We start from the raw sequence: 19,688 nt of genomic DNA, 5'->3' as shown, positions 1-19,688 counted from the left end.
ACTGCTTAAGAGCCTTAAGGATCCTTGAGAAGCCATAATAGACAAAAAAATATTTCACAAATTTAATGGACATAGTGAGGACCCATTGTCTCATGAATGGGTAATGAACTTAAGTAATAACTGTGACTGCCTGCTCTATGTAGCAACAGCTTTTAAAAGATCAGTCTGAGAGCAGCATTCACACAAAAAGGAGGTTTTGTGTTTCAGTTTGTGTACCTGTGTATTTTTAAGCTGAACCTAATCAGATCAAATGGGTGTTATAAATTCTGTGAGTCTAAGAGAGATAATGTATACTAATTTTACTATACATACTTGCTTGAAGTTCTTTTATTCTGTTTTCCTAGAGATCTATGATGGCATTAAAACATATTTCCTCAATTTGCATTAACTATGAAGGAGACTTCATAATTACATGATTAATATAATTGGCATCACTGGATTGTACCTATAAAAAATATTGAATTGGCAAATGTTTTATTATGTATATATTTTTTGCAACAATAGAAAAATGAAGGAGACTAAATATCCCTCTTAATTTTTTTCTCCCAATAGAACAAATTTTTCTCTTAGTTCGGTCTTTTTTACACGTGGGTAGATGGAAAGAATCTTAATGGCCCTACCTTTTTATGGATGGAGCATTTATTCTTCATTATAGGTCTATTCTAGGGATAAAACCCATTTATGGGAAGGAGTAATATAAGATGAGTGCTAATTTTTGTATGGAGGAGCCCTGGTGATGCAGTGGTTAAGTGTAATTTTTGTACATTTGTTGTAATTGAAATTAGTGGTTTCATAAATATGGGCACCTTCCATCGTGGATTCGAAAGAGCCAGCTGAGAAATAAATGGCCAAACCATCAGGACCACCATTTACAGATAAATATAAACCATAAATCTTGTTTCTAAATGGAGTTGAGAAGACTCCCTTATTTCCTGTCCATTCTACAAGATGGGAATATTGTTTAATCCAGGTTGAGAACTGGGTGTAAATTGTCCAGCCATGGAGCTGACTAGTATCTAAAGCCTCTAGCCTTTTACAGGGACAGTTAGGTGCTTCTAAAACCCATTGCCATCAAGTCGATTCCGACTCATAGCGACCTTATAGGTCCTTCGAGCGGGAGTGAACTTGGCTGAGCAAGCCAAATTCAGTGACTTTTCTATGAAAACATTCTCAAACAAGCCACATACAATAATGGTTTTGCTGATTTCTGATTACTAAATGACATATGTAGAATTGTTCAACTTGCTTTTCTTTCTTTCTTTTTTTTTTTTTTTTTTGCCACATTTGATTCCTAAGGGAATTGTGGGGCACAGGAACAATGCTCCCATCATTCTTTTAATAAAAAAGACTTCCACTGGGGTGAAATGTAATGAGTTTATATTGCTTTAAGAGAGGATCTGATTGTTTAGATGACTTACTTGGGTGGATAATTTCCTAATTTCATTTTCCTTTGGACTGGTGCCACTTTTAAACACTCTAAATGTAGCTACAGAACTCCTTCTGGCCTGGGTCAGAGAGCTCATGTCAGGAAAGTCCATTATTTTATTTCCTTTGCATATTATTTTCCTTTGTGTGTGTGTGTGTGTGTGTTTGTGTGTGTGTGCATATGTATGTGTTATTTTTCATCCTGTGATACGAAATCCGGTCTTTATCGCTAAAAGCTAAGTCCTGGAGAGTGATTATTTTTTGGCTTACATATTTTCCTGGTTTGTTTTCCACTTGAAAAATAAATTGCTCTCTTAATCCTTATTTCCTTATTGTTAAGTGAAAGGAATTTGCCCATCAAGGTTTCTAACACTCTGTCTCAGTTTTCTTCAACTGCTTCCCAAAGGCAGACTATGTTTTAAGACTGATACTCTTGAAGCTTTCTTTTTTCCAAAGTATAAGTGTTTCCAAACCCGAACCAATTGCCGTCAAGTTGATTCCGACTCGTAGTAACCCTGTAAGGACAGAATAGAACTGCCCCATAGGGTTTCCAAGCCTATAAATCTTTATAGAAGCAGACTGCCACATCTTTCTCTCACAGGGCGGCTGGTGGGTTCTAACCACTGACCTTTTGGTTAGCAGCCCAGTGCTTCAACAACTGCAACACCAGAGCTTCTTATAAGTGTTTAGTTAGTACCTAACTTAAGACAAGGCATAAGAGGCTATGTGAGAAATATAAGAGAATAAAAAACATATTTGGAGAAGCCTGGGTACTGGAAGGCAGTCTGAGAACTCATCTTAGGATATATGATTTTTTTTAATTCCTTGTGATTAAAAAAATTTTTTTAAATAGACTTTATTTTTTTTATAGCAGTTTTGAGTTTACAGAAAAATTGCACAGAAAGCACCAAGAGTGTCCCATATTCCCTCTCCTCTCTGCCCACAGTTTCTCCTGTTATCATCATCATCTTGCAGTTTAGCATGATACATTTGTTACCGCTGATGAACCAATATCAATACATTATTATTAACTAAAGTCCATAGTGTACTTTAGGGCTCATGCTTTGTGTTGTGAGGTGCTATGGGCTTAGACGAATGTGCCCACCATTACAGTAACATACAGAATAGCTACACTGCCCTAAAAATGCTCTGTGCTCCCCACAGCCCCCTAATCCCTGGAGCCCTGACAACCACTGATCTTTCTACTGTCCCAATAGTTTTGCCTTTTCCAGGATGTCATATAGTTGGAATCATACAGTTTGTAGCTTTTTCAACCTGGATGCTTTCATGTGGCAGTATGCCCTTAAGTTCCCTCCATGTCGTTTTGTAGCTTAACACATTTCTTTTTATGGCCGAATAATACTCTATGGTATGGATATACCACGGTTTGTTTATCCATTCACCTATTAAAAAACATCTTGGCTGCTTCCAGTTTTGGGCGGTTATGAATAAAGCCGCATTAAGTATTTGAATGCAGGTTTTAATGTGGACATAAGTTTTCAACTCATTTGGGTAAACACGTGGGAGCACGATGGCTAGACTGCATGGTAAGCCTAAATTTAGCTTTGAAAGAAGCTGCCAGACTGTCTTCCAAAGTGGTTGTACCGTTTTGTGTTCTCACCAGCACTGAATGAGTGTTCCTGTTGCTCCACATCCTTGGTGTTGTCAGTGTTTTTGAATTTTTGCCATTCTGATAGGTATATAGTAGTATCTCATTGTTGTTTTAATTCGCAATTCCCTGATGATATATGATGTTGAGCATTCTGATTTATTTTTTATCTTAGATACACAGTGTTCAGCATTTATGTAATACTCTATAGTCCAAATGAGTTTTACCATTTAATTTGTCTTTCAAGAAAACCTTATATGAATCAAGTACAAAACATGAGAGACAGCAGCTGAAGTTTATCAGGTTAACATGTTTAATCACCTGTTTTAAATCTGACATTGACATATTGCTGCTGTTATGTTGTCCTTTCTTTTTGCTGAGTTTTTTCAATTTAATTCAATGCTAACAATTTCAATTTAGTTCCCACCCCATGATGTTTGAAAAACGTACCCTTTGGGTTATTTGCGCAGTTTGCTACGTATACAGCACTATGCAAAGTAAATTATGTTTTTTTTAAATAAAAGTGAAAATACTTTTCTTTTACTCATTTGAAGTTTTATTTAAGATTACATTTTTACTGTATGCCAGACATTGTTTTAAGTGCTTGTAATCTTCCCAGTTACTCTATGAGTTAAGTTACTGTTATGCTCCACATTTCATTAATGAGTAAACTGAGGCACAGAAAGTTAAATAACTTGCCCTAGATACCAGGGCTTGTGAGTAGCATAGCCTGTATTTAAACCTAGGCTGCCTGGCTTGAGTTCTTCACTCTTAATTCCTATACTATTCTGCCTCCTAGGTGAATAAACATATCCAAGTAAAAATATCAATGGAATGTTATCAAATGTATACAGGAGAAAATGAAAAGTAAGGGAGAAAAAAACTAGTATTAATTTGGTCCGTACTTTGTGCCAAACAAATGCATAATATCATGTATCAACCATTACAAAATTAAAACATTTTGCAAGATGTTTTTATCATTCTAATATCCGTCCAAGTTAGGTTTTAATATGCAGAAACAAAGGCAAGGAGTTGATTTAAGAGCTTGCTCATGATCAGCCGCGAGTAAGTTGCAGGGTCTGGATTTGAACTTAAGGTATATTTATAAGAAGGCTGGAATGTATACTTCCTGATCCACAGTCTATTTCCTAGCCTTTTCAATCTTCAAGAAGAATGGTGTGATCCTGGTATCCCCTTGAAACCAGAAAATTTGGACCACAGTGTGGAAAGGCAGGCAATTGAAAGAAAGCATTGCTATCAAACTTTAAACATAGTTTTAGCTACAGTGAAAAGCTATAGCTTTAGCTAACTGGAAGGTAAAAAATTAGTTGACATAACCTCTTAGCCTATTCCTGCAGGGTCACACAGGCGTTGAGGTGTAGTTTATCCTCCTGGTTTAGTCTAGGTCTGGGCCAGTTTTGCCAAAAGAATACTGTTCTTCACAAGTACTGTTCTTCATTCTGTTGTGCAGGCAAGAGGTTAGGTAGGAGGAGGGGAATGTTAAATGCTTATTTTTAATCATCCTTAAGAAACGTAGTCTGGTTAGATATGTATATAGAAGTAATAAACATGGATTTTTGGAGATTCCTTTTCATCCTTCTTGCCAGTTTAGTCTAGTTGCTTCATCTATTAGTTTGAGTTGGTGATGTTTTAATATGTTCTGTTCATTAACCAACCAAAACCAGCTGCTTCGAGTTAATTCCGACTCATGGGGACCCCGTGTGTATCAGAGTAGAACAATGCTTCATAGGGTTTTCAGTGACTGATTTTTCAGAAGTAGATTGCCAGGCCTTTCTTTCAAGGTGCCTCTGGGTGGACTCAAATGACCAGACTTTCGGTTACCAGCCAAGTGCATCAACCATTTGTACCACCCAGGGACTCCAGATAATAGGGAATGACATTGGGATTAAAAGCTCTGGCTCTCTGCCCTCTAGAAGCCTCCCCTCTAATGGGTATTATTTATAGATTTTCTAGTTTGAGCTGAGATTCATTTTTAAATCAGTTCTTTAACCCATTCTTCTTAGTGTGAATTTAGAATTAGGTTACTCTCAGGATGATTACCATTATCATTATTTCAAGCATTGATCCCCTCTGTGGTCTCACCATAGCCTGGATTTGCTGTCTTTTACTGTGAAGAAACAGGAAATGGAAACATGCAAGTTTTTCACTGAATTGGATCAATCTGAAAGCACCTGTCTGTGCATGTGTTTCTCACGAGTTTGCAGGAGTTAGAGAGGAAGGAGGAAGAACAAGCAGTATTTCACGTAGCTCACAAATCCTGGCCTTTAATTGCTCTCGTGAGATTACTTGTACTTCCTGATCCATCTGGAATTGAGGGCTTGCTCATTGTTCTAGTCCTGAATTTTCCCTTGGGAATGATAATCGTGAGTCCCCTTGGGTTGATCTACCATGATGGTTCTCAGCTCACCTCCTCTAGAAACAGCAATGATTACAACTCTTTTGGGCAAAGTCCCCCCACCTCAACCTTTTCAGTCACCCCCACCACCTGAAACTTTATAAAAGTTTTACATATAGTTTTTCAATGAAAAAGCATGATGCGGAAGAGTATGTAAAACATCTTACCTTTTATGTAGAAAGGGAGAAATTAAAATTAATATTTGAACTTGCCTAAGAAATTCTGAACGGATACACGAGACACTAATAAAAGTGGTTCTGTTTGAGAGTGAAGGTTGGTTTCAAGTTGGGTAGATGGGGGACAGGGTAAGAGTGAGAATTTTTACTGTATTGTTTTATAATTTGAAATATGAGAATGCATTACTGATTTAATAATTGTTGTTAGTTGCCATTGAGTCAGCTCCGATTCATGGCAACATTATGTATAAAAGAAACGTTGGCCAGTCCTGCGCTATCCTCATGATCATTGGTATCTTTGAGTCCATTGTTGGCGGCTGTTGTGTCAGTAAGACTCACTGAGGGTATCCCTTGTTCTTGATTACCCTCTACTTTACCAAACATGATGTCCTTTTCTAGCAATTGGTTTTTCCTGATGACATGTCCAAAGTAAGGAAGCTGAAGTTTTGCCATTCTCACATCTAAGGATCTTTCTAGTTGAATTTCTTCTAAGACTGATTTATTCATTCTCTGGCAGACCATGGTATGTTCATTATTCTTTGCTAACACGACAATTTGAATGCATCAGTTTTTCTTCTGTCTTCCTTTTTCATTGTCCAATTTTTGCATGCGTGTGGGGCGATTGAAGATCATGGCCTCAAGATCATGGCTTGAGTTGGGCAAACTTTAGTCATCAAAGTGACATCTTTGCTTTGAAATTAACTTTAAAAAGTTGTTTTCTTGCCTGACAGCTTGAAGGAAAGTTAGAAAGCATTGCATCTCTCATGGGAAAGTTGAAATCTTAGTACTTACCAATTCAGTTTGGGGAATGCAAGTGGTGTGCTTTTAGTTAGACACTTCTGGGTTCAACCAGATTCTAGCTATGTGACTCGAAAATGTATTCAGCCTCTCTAAGTCTCAATGACCTTGTCTGTGTACTAAGAAAATATAAACAATTGCTTAGACTATCTTTCAGGACTACTGGTGGAATTGATGAAAAAATAAATATGAAAATGCTCAGTAAGCAGCAAAAAATGGATGATTACTATCAGGTTTCTGGAGGAAGTTGTAACACTGATGTCCCAAGAGGAGGAAGGGACATAGACCTCACCATCTTCCTCTTTCTTAAGGCCTGGCCAAATTTCAAACTCTTGAGGAGTAGAAAGAGGGTCTACAAATTTTTTTTTCATGTTTCTAACTTGGAAACCTAAGTAATCTTTGGTCTCTGATGGAAGAAAATGCAGTTAAAAAAACATCTATTTAACATCTTTTTGATTAGTTAGTACTCTTCATTGCTGGTGAATAATAACAGGCTTAAGCAAACACTTTTTTGGTTTTTTTTTAAATTGTGCTTTAGGTGAAAGTTTACAGTTCAAGTTAATTTATCATATAAAAATTTAAACACATATCATTCATTACGTGACACTAGTTGCAATCCCTGTTATGTGACAGCATACACCCTGCTTCCACCCCGGGTTTCCTGTGTCCTTCCAGCCAGCTCCTGTCCTTTCCTGCCTTCTCATCCTGCCTCCGGACAGGAGCCCCCCATTTGGTCTTGCATATCTGCTTGAACTAAGAAGCATACTCTTCACAAGTATTATTTTATGTTGTATAGTCCAGTCTAATCTTTGTCTGAAGAGTGGGCTTCGGAAATGGTTTTAGTTCTGGGTTAACAGAGAGTCCAGGGACCGTGGCTTCGAGGGTTCCTCCAGTCTCAGAGTTCTTTTTACATGAATTTGAGTTCTGCTCCACACTTTTCTCCTGCTCAGTAAGGGACACTGTTGCTTTCCCTGTTGGGGCGGTCATTGGTGGTAGCTGGGTACCATCTAGTTCTTCTGGTCTCAGGCTGTTGAAGTCTCTGGTTTATGTGGCCCTTTTGTCTCTTGGGCTAATCTTTTCCTTGTGTCTTTGGTGTTCTTCATTCTCCTTTGCCTCCAGTGGGTCTGGATGAAATGATGCATCTTAGATGGCTGCTCGCAAGGTTTCAAGACCCCAGACACCACTCACCAAAGTAGGATGCAGAACATTTTCTTAATAAACTTTATTATGCCAGTTGACCTAGATGTCCCCTGAAACCACAGTCCCCAGACCCCTGCCCCTGCTACTCTGTCTCTCGAAGTGTTTGGTTCTGTTCAAGAAACTTCTTAGCTTTTGGTTTAGTCCAGTTGTCCTGACTTCCACAAACAGGATTTTTTGATTCGTATCACTGAAAACCCCAGGGCGTACAACCTTCAGGCATGGTTGGACCCAGGTCTTCAAAAGCTGTGATCAGAAATTGTCATTTTCCCTCTTTTGAGTCTATGTTCCTCTGCACTGACTTTTCTTTTTTTTTTTAAGTTAGGCTTTCCTCTTGTGGAGGCAGAGTGACCACTAGCAGCTCTAGGCTTATATTCAGCTAGCTTTCACAACTCCAGGGTAGGAAGAGAGCCTTCTAATTCCTACTGTTCAGCAAAATTCCTGGGCTTGGTTCTAACTGTTGCAGCTTGGGCACATACCCCTCTCTGAACCAGTCACCAAGGCCAGGGAGACCCTGAGCTCTGATTGGATAAGCCTGGGAGCCCTCCAGCCCTAGAGCCCAAGGATGGGGTTGGCCTCACACAAATGATGTGACTACGGTGGGGAAAGTTGGTCCCTCCAAGGAAAAACTCAAGAGGGCTATTGTAAAAGAAACAGAAAAGGATGCTAGACATGGCCTTGCGCCTCCTCCCAAAACAGGACTCTTAGGTCTACAGTATCTGTTCTGTGCAATATATTATTTTGGGATTGAGAGGGCAAAAAGATACAGAAGGCATCCTTCATAGGGCTTAGACTAGAATCATGTGAAAATGAATATATATATACACACTGGTAGCACTTTCCTTATAGTAAGTCATGTAGTCTCCGAAAGAACCCTCAAAGGTAGCAACTATTGCTAGCCTATTCTGTAGATGAGGAAGCTGAGGCACAGGGCAGTTACCTAAAAAGTGCACTAGCAGCACAGGGAAAGTTATTATTAATTCTAGTTCCTAGCAGGAATGCTGAGATTATCACACAGAGGGTGCTGTTTGAGGAGGACCTGATATTCTGGGAAAGATTTTACCAGAGAGTGATGAGGAAATGGTCTAATTCTGGGAAGAAGAAACAAAAAGTGGAGTGGAACTGAGGAAGTGCAGGAGATGTTTAGGAAATGCCAAGAAGTAATTTGACTTAAACATCATGCTTGTGTAAAAGAGAGATGAAAAGAAAAAAAGTGGGGAGAAGAATGGTTAGTTGGGACCAGTTGTAAAGCTTGACTTGATTCTTTCAGTGTAAAGTGGCATGATGAGATAAATAAGAAAATAGCCAGACCCCTGAGTGTTTGTAGGTGGGGATGTTGGTTTTATTTCTCTGCTTACATGCTTAAGATATTTTGGAAGGTTTTTGCAAATGTCTTGTTGGGTGACATTTTAGTGATTCTTTCTTTAAATGACTTAGCTACGCCTTAGTGAAGGATCTTTTCAAAGGAAGACCATACCTTGCCATTCTGTTTTCTGAAAGTACTATTGAGGAGAGAAAAAAAAAGCCGGTCTCATAGAAATCATTCAATACAAGACAAGCCATTATCTGTGTTTCCATCACAGTTTTGCAGTAAAACCCATGCAGTACTCAGAACCAAGAAGATGATATGGCTTGCTTATTTGATAGTCTTCTGTTTGCTCTTCTGTTATGTTCATTCATTAACCATTAAGCATTGGAATTGAGAATTAGGACTCTCTTTCCTCAGCCAAAAGAAAACACAAGTGTAATCAATGATTATAAAATTTACTCTTGTAGGAACTTCCAAAGTAATATGAAATCCTGGCCATGCATCCTAAGAAAGGAGCTAGTGGTATAAACCTGGGGACGTACTACCCAATAAGCAAGGTATGCACGGGCTTACTTGTGCTTACTGACTAATCTGTAGTGCACAATTTCACCTGTTTTTTCACCACATCATGTGGTGAAACCCATGCGAAAGTGCACTACAGATTAGTCAGTAAGCACAAATAAGCCCGTGCATACCTTGCTTACTGGTTAATCCACCCCTGTAAGCCCCAGCCTCTTGTGAATGGAGGCCCCTTGGCCACCACTCCGTTCCCTGAAAGGCATCATAAAGCATATATAATTTATGATGAGTCCATTTGTGTACTATAACTGCTGGCTGCTGGTGTCTGTCCTCTACATACTTACAACCTCCCTCTTTCAGAGAATATAGGGAATGTTTTCCCCATGAACCACAGGACAGAGAGCTGAGGGTTTTCCCTATGGTTGGCACAACCAAGGACAAAAGGAGGAAGAAGACAGAGGGCTTTGTTGTCCCTTAGGGTTTTGCCACAAACCTCACTTCCTTTCTCTTAGATTGGTGGTAGGAAGGGGAGAGACAACAAGGCCATTATCATTATTAGCCTGTTTTCTTTTATTCATTTACTCAACAAATACAATTATTTTTTGAGTGCCATTGGTGGGGATACAGCAGTAAACAGAAGTGACATCGTTTTGGTTCTCGTTGCAATTACCTCCTCATGGGGGCAGACTGACAACAGGCACTTACACAAATTAATAGGCAGCTTATCAATAGGTGATGGCATGTTTTGCAGGGTAGGGAGATGGAATGACAGGAAGGGGAGCAAGCCTTTCTATAACGCATATACAGGAAAAGGGTTTATAAAACCTGTCACCGTCAAGTCAATTCCAACTCATAGCGATGCTATAGGACAGAATCCACCACTCATCTGTCAGTTTGTCATACTGCGGTGGCTTGCATGTTGCTGTGATGCTGGAAGTGATGCTACCAGTATTTCAAATACCAGCAGGGTCACCCATGGTGGACAGGTTTCAGCAGAGCTTCCAAATTAAGATGGATTGGGATGAAGGACCTGACAATCTACTTCTGAAGACATCGGCCAGTGAAAACCTTATGGATAGCAATGGAACATTGTCTGTTATAGTGCTGGAAGATGAGCCCCTCAGCTTGGAATGCAGTGAAAATACAATTGGGGAAGAGCTGCCTTTTCAAAGTAGAGTCAACCTTAATGACATGGATGGAGTCAAGCTTTCAGGACCTTCATTTGATACGGCATGGCTCAAAATAAGAAGAAACCACTGCAAACATCCATTAATAATTAGAACATGGAATGTACAAAGTGTGAATCTAGGAAAATTGGAAGTCATCAAAAATGAAATGGAACGCATAAAGATCAATACCCTAGGCATTAGTGAGCTGAAATGGACTGGTATTGGCCATTTTGAATCAGTTAATCATATGGTCTACTATCCAGGAATGACAAATTGAAGAGGAATGGTGTCGCATTCATTATCCAAAAGAGTATTTCAAGACCTATCCTGAACTACAGTGCTGTTAGTGATAGGATAATATCCATATACTTACAAGGAATGCCAGTTAATACGACTATTATTCAAATTTACACACCAACCACTAGTGCCAAAAATGAGGAAGTTGAAGACTTTTACCAACTTCTGCAGTCTGAAATTGGTCAAACATGCGATCAAGATGCACTGATAATTGCTGGTGATTGGGATACAAAAGTTGGAAACATAGAAGAAGGATAGGTAGTTGGAAAATATGGCCTTGGTGACAGAAACGACATGAGAGGTTGCATGATAGAATTTTGGAAGACCAACAACTGATTTTTTTGAAATACCTTTTTTCAACAACATAAGCAGTGACTATATGCGTGGACCTCACCTGATGGAATACACAGGAATCAAATTGACTAGAGCTATGGAAAGAGACAGTGGAGAAGCTCAGTATCATCAGTCATAACAAGGTCAGGGGTCAACTGCGGAACAGACCCATCAGTTGCTCATATGCAAGTTCAAGTTGAAACTGAAGAAAATTTTAAGAAGTCCACAAGAACCAAAGTACAACTTTGAATATATCCCACCTGAATTTAGAGATCATCTCAAGAATGGATTTGATGCATTGAACACTAATGACCAAAGACCAGAAGAGTTGTGCGATGACGTGAAGGACATCATACTTGAAGAAAGCAAAAAGCCATTAAAAAGACAGGAAAAAAAAAAGGGTGTCAGAAGAGACTGAAATGTGCTCTTGAACATACAGTAGCTAAAGTGAATGGAAGAAATGATAAAGTAAAAGAGCTGAACAAAAGATTTCAAAGGGCAGCTCAAGAAGACGAAAGTATTATAGTGAAATGTGCAAGGACGTGGAGTTAGAAAACCAAAAGAGAAGAACATGCTTGGCATTTCTCAAGGTGAAAGAATGGTTGAAAAAATCCAAGCCTCAAGTTGCAATATTGAAGGATTCTATGGGAAAGATATTGAATGATGCAAGAAGCATCAAAAGAAGATGGAAGTAACATACAGAGTCACTGTACCAAAAAGAATTGGTTGAAATTCAACCATTTCAGGAGGTAGCATATGATCAAGAACCAAGGGTGCTGAAGGAAGAAGTCCAAGCTGAAATGAAGGCAATGGTGAAAAACAAGGCCCCAGGAATTGACGGAATACCAGTTGAGATGTTCAACAAACAGATGCAACTCTGGAAGCACTCACTTGTCTATGCCAAGAAATTTGGAAGACAGTTACCTGGCCAACCAACTGGAAGAGATCCGTATATATGCCTATTCAAAAGAAAGGTGATCCAACGGAATGTGGAAATTATTGGACAGTATAATTAATATCACATGCAAGTAAAATTATGCTGAAGATAATTAAAAAATGGTGACAGCAGTACTTCGACAGGGAACTGCCAGAAATTCAAGCTGGATTCAGAAGAGAACATGGAACAAGAGATATCACTGCTGATGGCAGATGGATCTTGGCTGAAAGCAGAGCATGCCAGAAAGATGTTTGCCTGTGTTTTATTGACTGTGCAAAGGCATTCGACTATGCAGATCATAACAAATTATGGATAATTTTGTGAAGAATGGGAATTCCAGAACACTTAATTGTGCTCACGCGGAACCTGTACATAGACCAAGAGGCAGTCGTTCAAACAGAATGATGGGATACTGCACGGTTTAAAATCAGGAAAGGTGTATGTCAGGGTTGTATCCTTTCATCATACTTATTCAGTCTGTATGCTGAGGAAATAATCTGAGAAGCTGAGCTATATGAAGAAGCTGGACTGTATGGCATCAGGATTGAAGGGAGACTCGTTAAACAACCTGCGATATGCAGATGACACAACCTTCCTTGCTGAAAGTGAAGAAGACTTGAAGCACTTACTGATGAAGGTCAAAGACTACAGTCTTCAGTATGGATTATACCTCAACAGGAAGAAAACAAAATCCCCACAACTCAACCAATAAGCAACATCATGATAAACGTAGAAAATCTTGAAGTTGTCAAGAATTTTATTTTACTAGGATCCACAGTCAACCCCCATGGAAGCAGAAATCAAAAAATCAAACAACATATTGCAGTGGGCAAATCTGCAGCAAAAGATATCTTTAAAGTGTTAAAAAGCAAAGATGTCACTTTGAGGACTAAGGTGCGCCTGACCCAAGCCATAGTATTTTCATTTGCCTCATATGCGTGCAAAAGCTGAACAAGGAATAAGGAAGACTGAAGAAGAATTGATGCATTTGAATTATGGTGTTGGCAAAGAATATTGAATATACTATGGACTACTGGAAGAAGGAACAAATCTGTCTTGGAAGTACTGTCAGAATGCTCCTTAGAAGCAAGGATGGCAAGACTTCATCTCACTTACTTTGGACATGTTTATCAGGAGGGACCAGTTCCTGGAGAAGGGCATCATCATGCATCATGTGTGGTAAAGTAGAGGGTCAGCAAAAGAGAGGAAGACCCTCAATTAGATGGATTGGCACAGTGGCTGCAATAATGGACTCAAACATAGCAACAATTGTGAAGAAGACGTAGGATAAGACAGTGTTTGATTTTTTTGTACATATTTGCTAGGAGTCAGAACCAACTCAATGGCACCTAACAACAACAACAACAGGACAGAGTAGAACTGTCCCATAGGGTTTCCAAGACTGTAATCTTTATGGAAGCAGACTGCCACATCCTTCTTCTGCGGAGCAGCTGGTGGATTTGAACCACTGACCTTTCGGTTGGCAGCCAAGCACTTAACCACTGGACCAGCAGGGTTCCTTGATTTCTAAAAAGGTAATATTTTTGTGTATCATGAAGGAAGTGATAGAACAAGCCATGCAGGTGTCTGGGGAAATTGAGTCCCAGTACGGACAGAGGCCACAAGGCAGGGGCATCCCTTAAGTGAGGAACAGCAGGGCTAGGAGGTGCTGGAGCTGAGAGAGCAGGAGGGAGTGAGTAGTTGGGAGAAGAGTCAGAGCTGGGTGAAGGCCAGACCAGGAGGCTCTTAGAAGCCGAGTAAGGAGTGGAGATAATATTCAAAGTGAGATTGGAAGCCGTTCAAAGTTTTCAGAGGATTAGTCGTTTTCAAAGACTTGAAAAGTCAGAGAGTAAACATGAAGTCAAGAAAATGGGGAACAGTGATTTCTTCACTTCCTAGAGAGAAGAATGTGGACTGTGATAAACATGATGAACGGTCACAACACTAATTCATTCAATGCAGAGACTGAAGCAGATGCTTGATCTTGGTGTAAAATTCTCTCGTGCTTTTTCAATTAGGATAAAAATGAGTAACTATGAGCTCTTTACTTGATTGGTGACAACATTTTCCACAGAAAGACTTGGCTACTATGTTCAATGATCTTTGCCGGGCCTGCCTCTTACCCTGTAATAATTTGATTAGGCTTCAGCTGTGACTGTGGCCTCCTAAGATTTTTAATATTGCCCTATAGACAAAGCCAGACAGCCCCTGGTGGAATATGGAAGCTTCAGTAACTCACTACACTCTTGCAGAACTAACCCATGCCGTTTTCCACTCACAAACGACTTACCCTAGTCTAGAGCCACAGATAACATGAGTTTAATTAATGTGTGGGAGTTCCAGGGAGTGTAATTTTGACTCCTTATGAGGAATACCCTCCTAAAAAATGTGGGTGATCAATAAATGAAGTGGGCTTTGCCATACATGAGCATCTGCCTCTGGATGTTTTGAAGCAGGTGACCACATCTCAGGAATGTTCTTGAGACGACTCCAGCTCTGTGTGGCACGTTGGACTGGAGTGACCTTCTCAGATTCATTCCAGTGCAAAAACCCTCTGAGCCCAAGAAAAAGTGTGCAGTGAATGTGTTCTGCAAATATACAGACACTATTAAAACATTGACGAAATATTTTAAAAGATGAAGAGTGAGATACTTGTAAGTCCATGAGCGCAGTGGTTGGAATTTTGTGCCCTAGCAACATACCTTCCACGGTCAGTTTCCTGCAGTTTGTCCTCATTGGCACTGGACATGGTTATCTGCATTATGTGTTAAAAATGCTCTCAGCCAAAAACCAAACAAATAACCAAAGGCATTTTCTTATCAGGATCTGTTTATAGGAGCTAGAGCAAAAGAACAAAGCTGTCGGTTTTGATTCTTGGCAGGAAACTAAAACGCTGCTTCAAAGCTCCAGAGTTTACAAGGAAGAGCGAGGAGGAATTTTTAGCTGAGATTAAGTTAGAATTAAGGCAACAACAACAACAAAACTCAACACTAAAACTAAGGCATCCTCTGGGACTCATAGTGGAAAGGCAGAAACAAAAACTGATGTGTTCCAGGCTCTCAGATTATTTTTTAGTGAAAGGATGAAGGTTTTTAAAGGTGCCCAAAGTAAAGATTACAGAATGGCCTTGGCTAATGAAGCAGGATCGCAGGACCCACACAGCATTTGAGCTGGAAGAGTTCTCCTTAGCAAGCATTGAATCCCATCCCTAATTTTACAGATAACAGGGCAGAAGCCCAGGAACTTGAAGAGACTGCCCAAGGTCACACATCTAGTTACATCTAGAAGCCAAGACTCTGGACGACCTGTTTTTTTTTTGTTTCAGGCAACTTTACGAGTCAGCAAACAATTAAAATTTTTATTTCATATGCGCAAGGGACGGAAGAAGATAAGAAAGATAGCTACAGTGACTGCAGTCTGAATTGCAGTGCATTTGGTTTTCTAGAATGTGGCCTGATCCCTGGGACTGGCAGCGCTTGCTCTTGGAGTTGCTACCTCTCTTCTCAAGCCCAGGGCGAAACATCCTGGAATCTCTGGGCCTGCCCCCAGGATTGGGGGCTGAGGCAAACTGGCACAGGGGTCTTCAGAGTCCTGCCTCCCCTCACAGCCTCTTTGAAGCATGAATGAGTTTGGACAATCCTAGGAAGCAATGGGGTTCAGGATTCTTCTAGACTACCTGCACATCTCAGCACTGTTCCACAGTATCATTATGGTTGTTGTTATTTGGCATCCTGTGCTGACCAGGGTTCTCCACCCTTTGACAAAGGCTTGAACAAACTGAACCTGTATTTACAGAATAGCACCTTTTTTACAGAACTCTCATGAAAGAATAGCCCCATGCCCACTTAATTTTGTCCATTTAAACCACAAACGTTTAAGTGAGCTGTTGTTACTTTCTTCTGGGAAGGCGGGTGGAGAGTGGGAGTAACCAGGTAACCTAAAGGAAGAGAGGGGGGTTCTGTGTACGTCTCCATTGAAATCAGCAGAATGTTCATTATCATTCTTCTGACTACTCATTCATTCATTCGTTTATATTCTGATTCTATCCAAAAAATGTTTGACAAAACTTGTAACAGAGCATATATCCTACAAGTAAAATATAAATGAAGTCAGGCCGCTGAGTAGGAGGAAGCAGAGATTCCAGCCATGAATTGTCATATGAAATTTGTGTTAGACATCAAACTTAACTCTGTCCTTTCCAAAAACAAAAAAGGAATACACAATTTTAGTTATCACTAAGGGAAAAAAGAAATTCATTTTCTTCAAGAGAGACTAAGTGTTGCTGTTCTGGGGCCCATGCCCTTAGTAAATACTTATTCAAAGCTCCCAGCTGACCCCCACGATCCAGGCACCCCTTTCTTCCCCTTCATCCTCCTACTTTCAGGTGACCTTGCACCAGGGTACTTGATGTATGGGGGAAAACATGTTCTTAGTGTTAGCACATGCTCCTTTTGCATGTGTCAGATACGGCTTAGGGTAATGGGGTTTAGTTTGGGTCTTGAAATTATGTTGTCCAGGGTGACTGCAGGATTTGCAGACTATGCGTCCAGGGGTAGGAAGCTTAGGGAGGGCCAGAAATGTAGCCCTGCCCGGCTACCCAGTCTCCACCAGTGTTCTTTTCCTTCTTCCCAAAGAGCCCTAGACACCTTTATCTAGCCCTTTTCTGCTATGTCAAGTTGCTTTTTTTTGAACAGAGCATCTGGAGGGAATAGAATTCTTCAGAACACACTTTGGGGATTAGTAACTTAAAGGAGTACATATGTTTTGCCCCCTGAAAGTGGGGAATCAAGCTAATAGTTGCATAGACATGGAGAGTTCAGGAACTCACATTTTATACATATAAAGTGAATACTGCTACTGAGGTCCCACCCCTGAGCTCCTAAGCTCCCTTCTAAAGTTGTACCACCAGGAACTTAGATTTCTTTTGGAGGAAGGAAGCATCAGTGTTGACAGTTGCATCCCGTTAAGTGCCTGTGAAAGCTGCCCATTCTTAACTCCTTTCTCCATCCTTCTAAGACGTGAGGTTTGTCAGGGGATATACCGGAACACTCTAGAATTTGTGTGTATCGCGGGGAGAAGAGTTACAGACATCTGATGTGTTAGACTTTTGGGATAGATGGTGTGAGAGAGAAAACACTAGAAAAGTATCTTCTGTCTGACATTCAGATGGGTCACCTGAATATTTACTGAAAGTTTTTTAGGTAAGCATACATGTCTTCCACATGTATTGTACCTCCATAGATGCATATATCTTAGAATGCATTATTATTAAAGAAAGGTATATTTCAAAGTGAGAAGTGGCCTTTATCTTCTATGGTATTGATATGAAACAATATGTCTGGCTTCTTGGCCATACATCATCATTTGGAAGGCCAGATATCATGGCCTGGCTTCAGATCAGCAGCTGGAGTCACTTACTCTTGTTCTGGCTATGTTAATTCTGCTCCAGTGATGTGCTTTGCTGGACCACAAGAAAAACTGGGGTTTGAGTCTTCAACTGAACAGAATGAAGGTGCTCAATTCTACTTGGAATGTTTTTCATGAAAAATTACTTCAAGCAATGACTTGATTCTTACTTGTGCTTATTCTTTTTAAAAGTGTTAGAAAGGAAGATATCCACAAGACAAAGTAGAGAGGAGCTGATAAGAAGGGGAGTTCTTAAGGAATTACCTGATCAAGGTGAGGAAATTAATCATACGTTTAAAATAATTTGATCCTTCATTCTTTGATCTTTCGTTCCATTTGCTTTGAAATTTAAGATGATTGTGGCCTGTGGCAGATAAAGCAGGGAGTAATGCACTCAAATATTCTTGCTTTAATCCATGATGCCATTGTGGGCTGTGGAGAATCTCAGGCTTTATAGGAAAGAAATTCAGTGAACTTTCTGGTGAATCCTTTACCATACGTCACTTTAAACCCACAGCTCTCCAAAGGCACATTTGTGACTAGAGACATAGATAAGATACAAATGCTTGCGTGGTCCCTCCTCTTCTCTGTTCTTGAGCTTCAATCTTTCTGTACAAGTTAACTCAATTTTGAGTACATGCCAAGTTTTAGCTTGGTTCATGCCTTGTTTGTTTGATAAGACTACCAAGAAAAGAAAACAGTGAAACGAGATGGTAAACGTATCTCTCATCCTGTACACTCTATAATACACTCAAATGTATGATCAACAAGGCGTGAATGAGCAAATGAAATTAATTTGCTTTACGCATTCTCTCAAGCAATTTTCCCAGTACTGCTCGTTTTCATTTCTCTGAATCTAGTTGCCTCTCGCCTTTTTGCTAACAGTTATTATTTCCAAGTATTCTTTTACCTCTAATTTTCTTCTTTTTTGGCTAGCTTCTCAAGGGGGAATCTTGCTCAAAAAATACAGGATTAGATACAAACTGAGGTTGACCCTCAAAAAAAGAAACTAACATTCGTTATTTCTCCAAATAATGCCAAATGGTTTTATTGCTCCCACTACTGTTAAAACTAAAGGAAACTTTAGTTGCAACATTATTGATTTATAGCATGGCTTTTCTCCTTTAACATTTGCTGAAGTAAAGCGTTATTATTATACTTTTAAGGAACAAATAAAATGTTATTAATTTGACATTGAAAAATAGTACTTCTCTTTTCCTGATATATGTTCCTTGCGAAGAGCTTAACATTTTTTGGCATTCACTATTTATAAATCCAAATGACATGCTTTTTCCAACATCTGAATAATTTTGAAGTAGAGCTGGGATATACTTTATTGTTTTTACTCCCACTTCAGAGAAAACAGGGGAATCTGGAGTGAGGAATACGATTTTTCTTGAGCCCTCACAATTTTAAGTATTTTATTTCAATTTCTGATCTGCCAAACTTTTCTCACTATACTTTAGGAATGAGCTTTATGTCTTTCCTTTATGTCTTCCCTAATTTCCTATTACCCTGAGACTGTTTATTTCCTCTCTGGGACATTTGGGAAAAAAATACATATCCCTAACTTTTTTACTTGAGATTGGGTTTGCAGTATCAAAATTCATCTGTCAGATCCCTTCAGAGGCAGTGGAAAAATTACATATCCACTGAAAGTTGAACCCTCAGCCATCAACTTTATGGAATGGGCCAAATGTATTTCTTTGGCACCCTCTATTAGGAAATATTTTAAAGAAAGAAAAAAATGGGAAAATTTATGATTGAAGCTATTGATGGATTTTAAAGAGAGAAATTAAAGGTACTTTTTTCCCAATTAAAAATTACTGGTAGAAAAAGATTTGCTTTTTCCAAAAGTAAGTATCAATGCTCAGTTTAAGGAAACAGTATTGCTTGGTTTTTATTCTGCCTAACTTGTTAAACTATTTGTATGATAGAATATAATTTCTTCAGCCAGTATATACTTACTTCCCATAAATCTGGCTCTGTTTGACCTTTTCGTTTAACATTTTACAGCTGAACATTAAAAGTGCTAAAACATTAAAAGAACAAAACAATTTTAACCTAAACATAATAGGTTTAATCTTTAGGAAGTCA

The 19,688-nt window shown here is 39.3% G+C and overlaps 1 protein-coding gene across 4 annotated transcripts in view; it reads left to right on the top strand.

Annotated features, from left to right (window-relative positions):
* The window catches only part of PHACTR2 (phosphatase and actin regulator 2), a 137,474-nt gene that overhangs the window by 55,488 nt on the left and 62,298 nt on the right, over positions 1–19,688 (top strand). For all 4 annotated transcript variants that reach the window (XM_004368859.2, XM_023729459.1, XM_023729455.1 and 1 more), the window contains exon 3: positions 17,784–17,864. In XM_004368859.2, coding sequence (XP_004368916.1) covers positions 17,784–17,864 — 81 coding nt within the window. The remainder of the gene's footprint in view (positions 1–17,783; positions 17,865–19,688) is intronic.

The sequence above is a fragment of the Trichechus manatus genome, unplaced genomic scaffold, assembly GCF_000243295.1.
Source record: "Trichechus manatus latirostris isolate Lorelei unplaced genomic scaffold, TriManLat1.0 scaffold00002, whole genome shotgun sequence".
In the NCBI taxonomy this organism is placed as follows: Eukaryota; Metazoa; Chordata; class Mammalia; order Sirenia; family Trichechidae; genus Trichechus; species Trichechus manatus.
The sequence above is the reverse complement of the archived record's forward strand: the minus strand, read 5'-3'. Positions and strand labels throughout refer to the sequence as shown.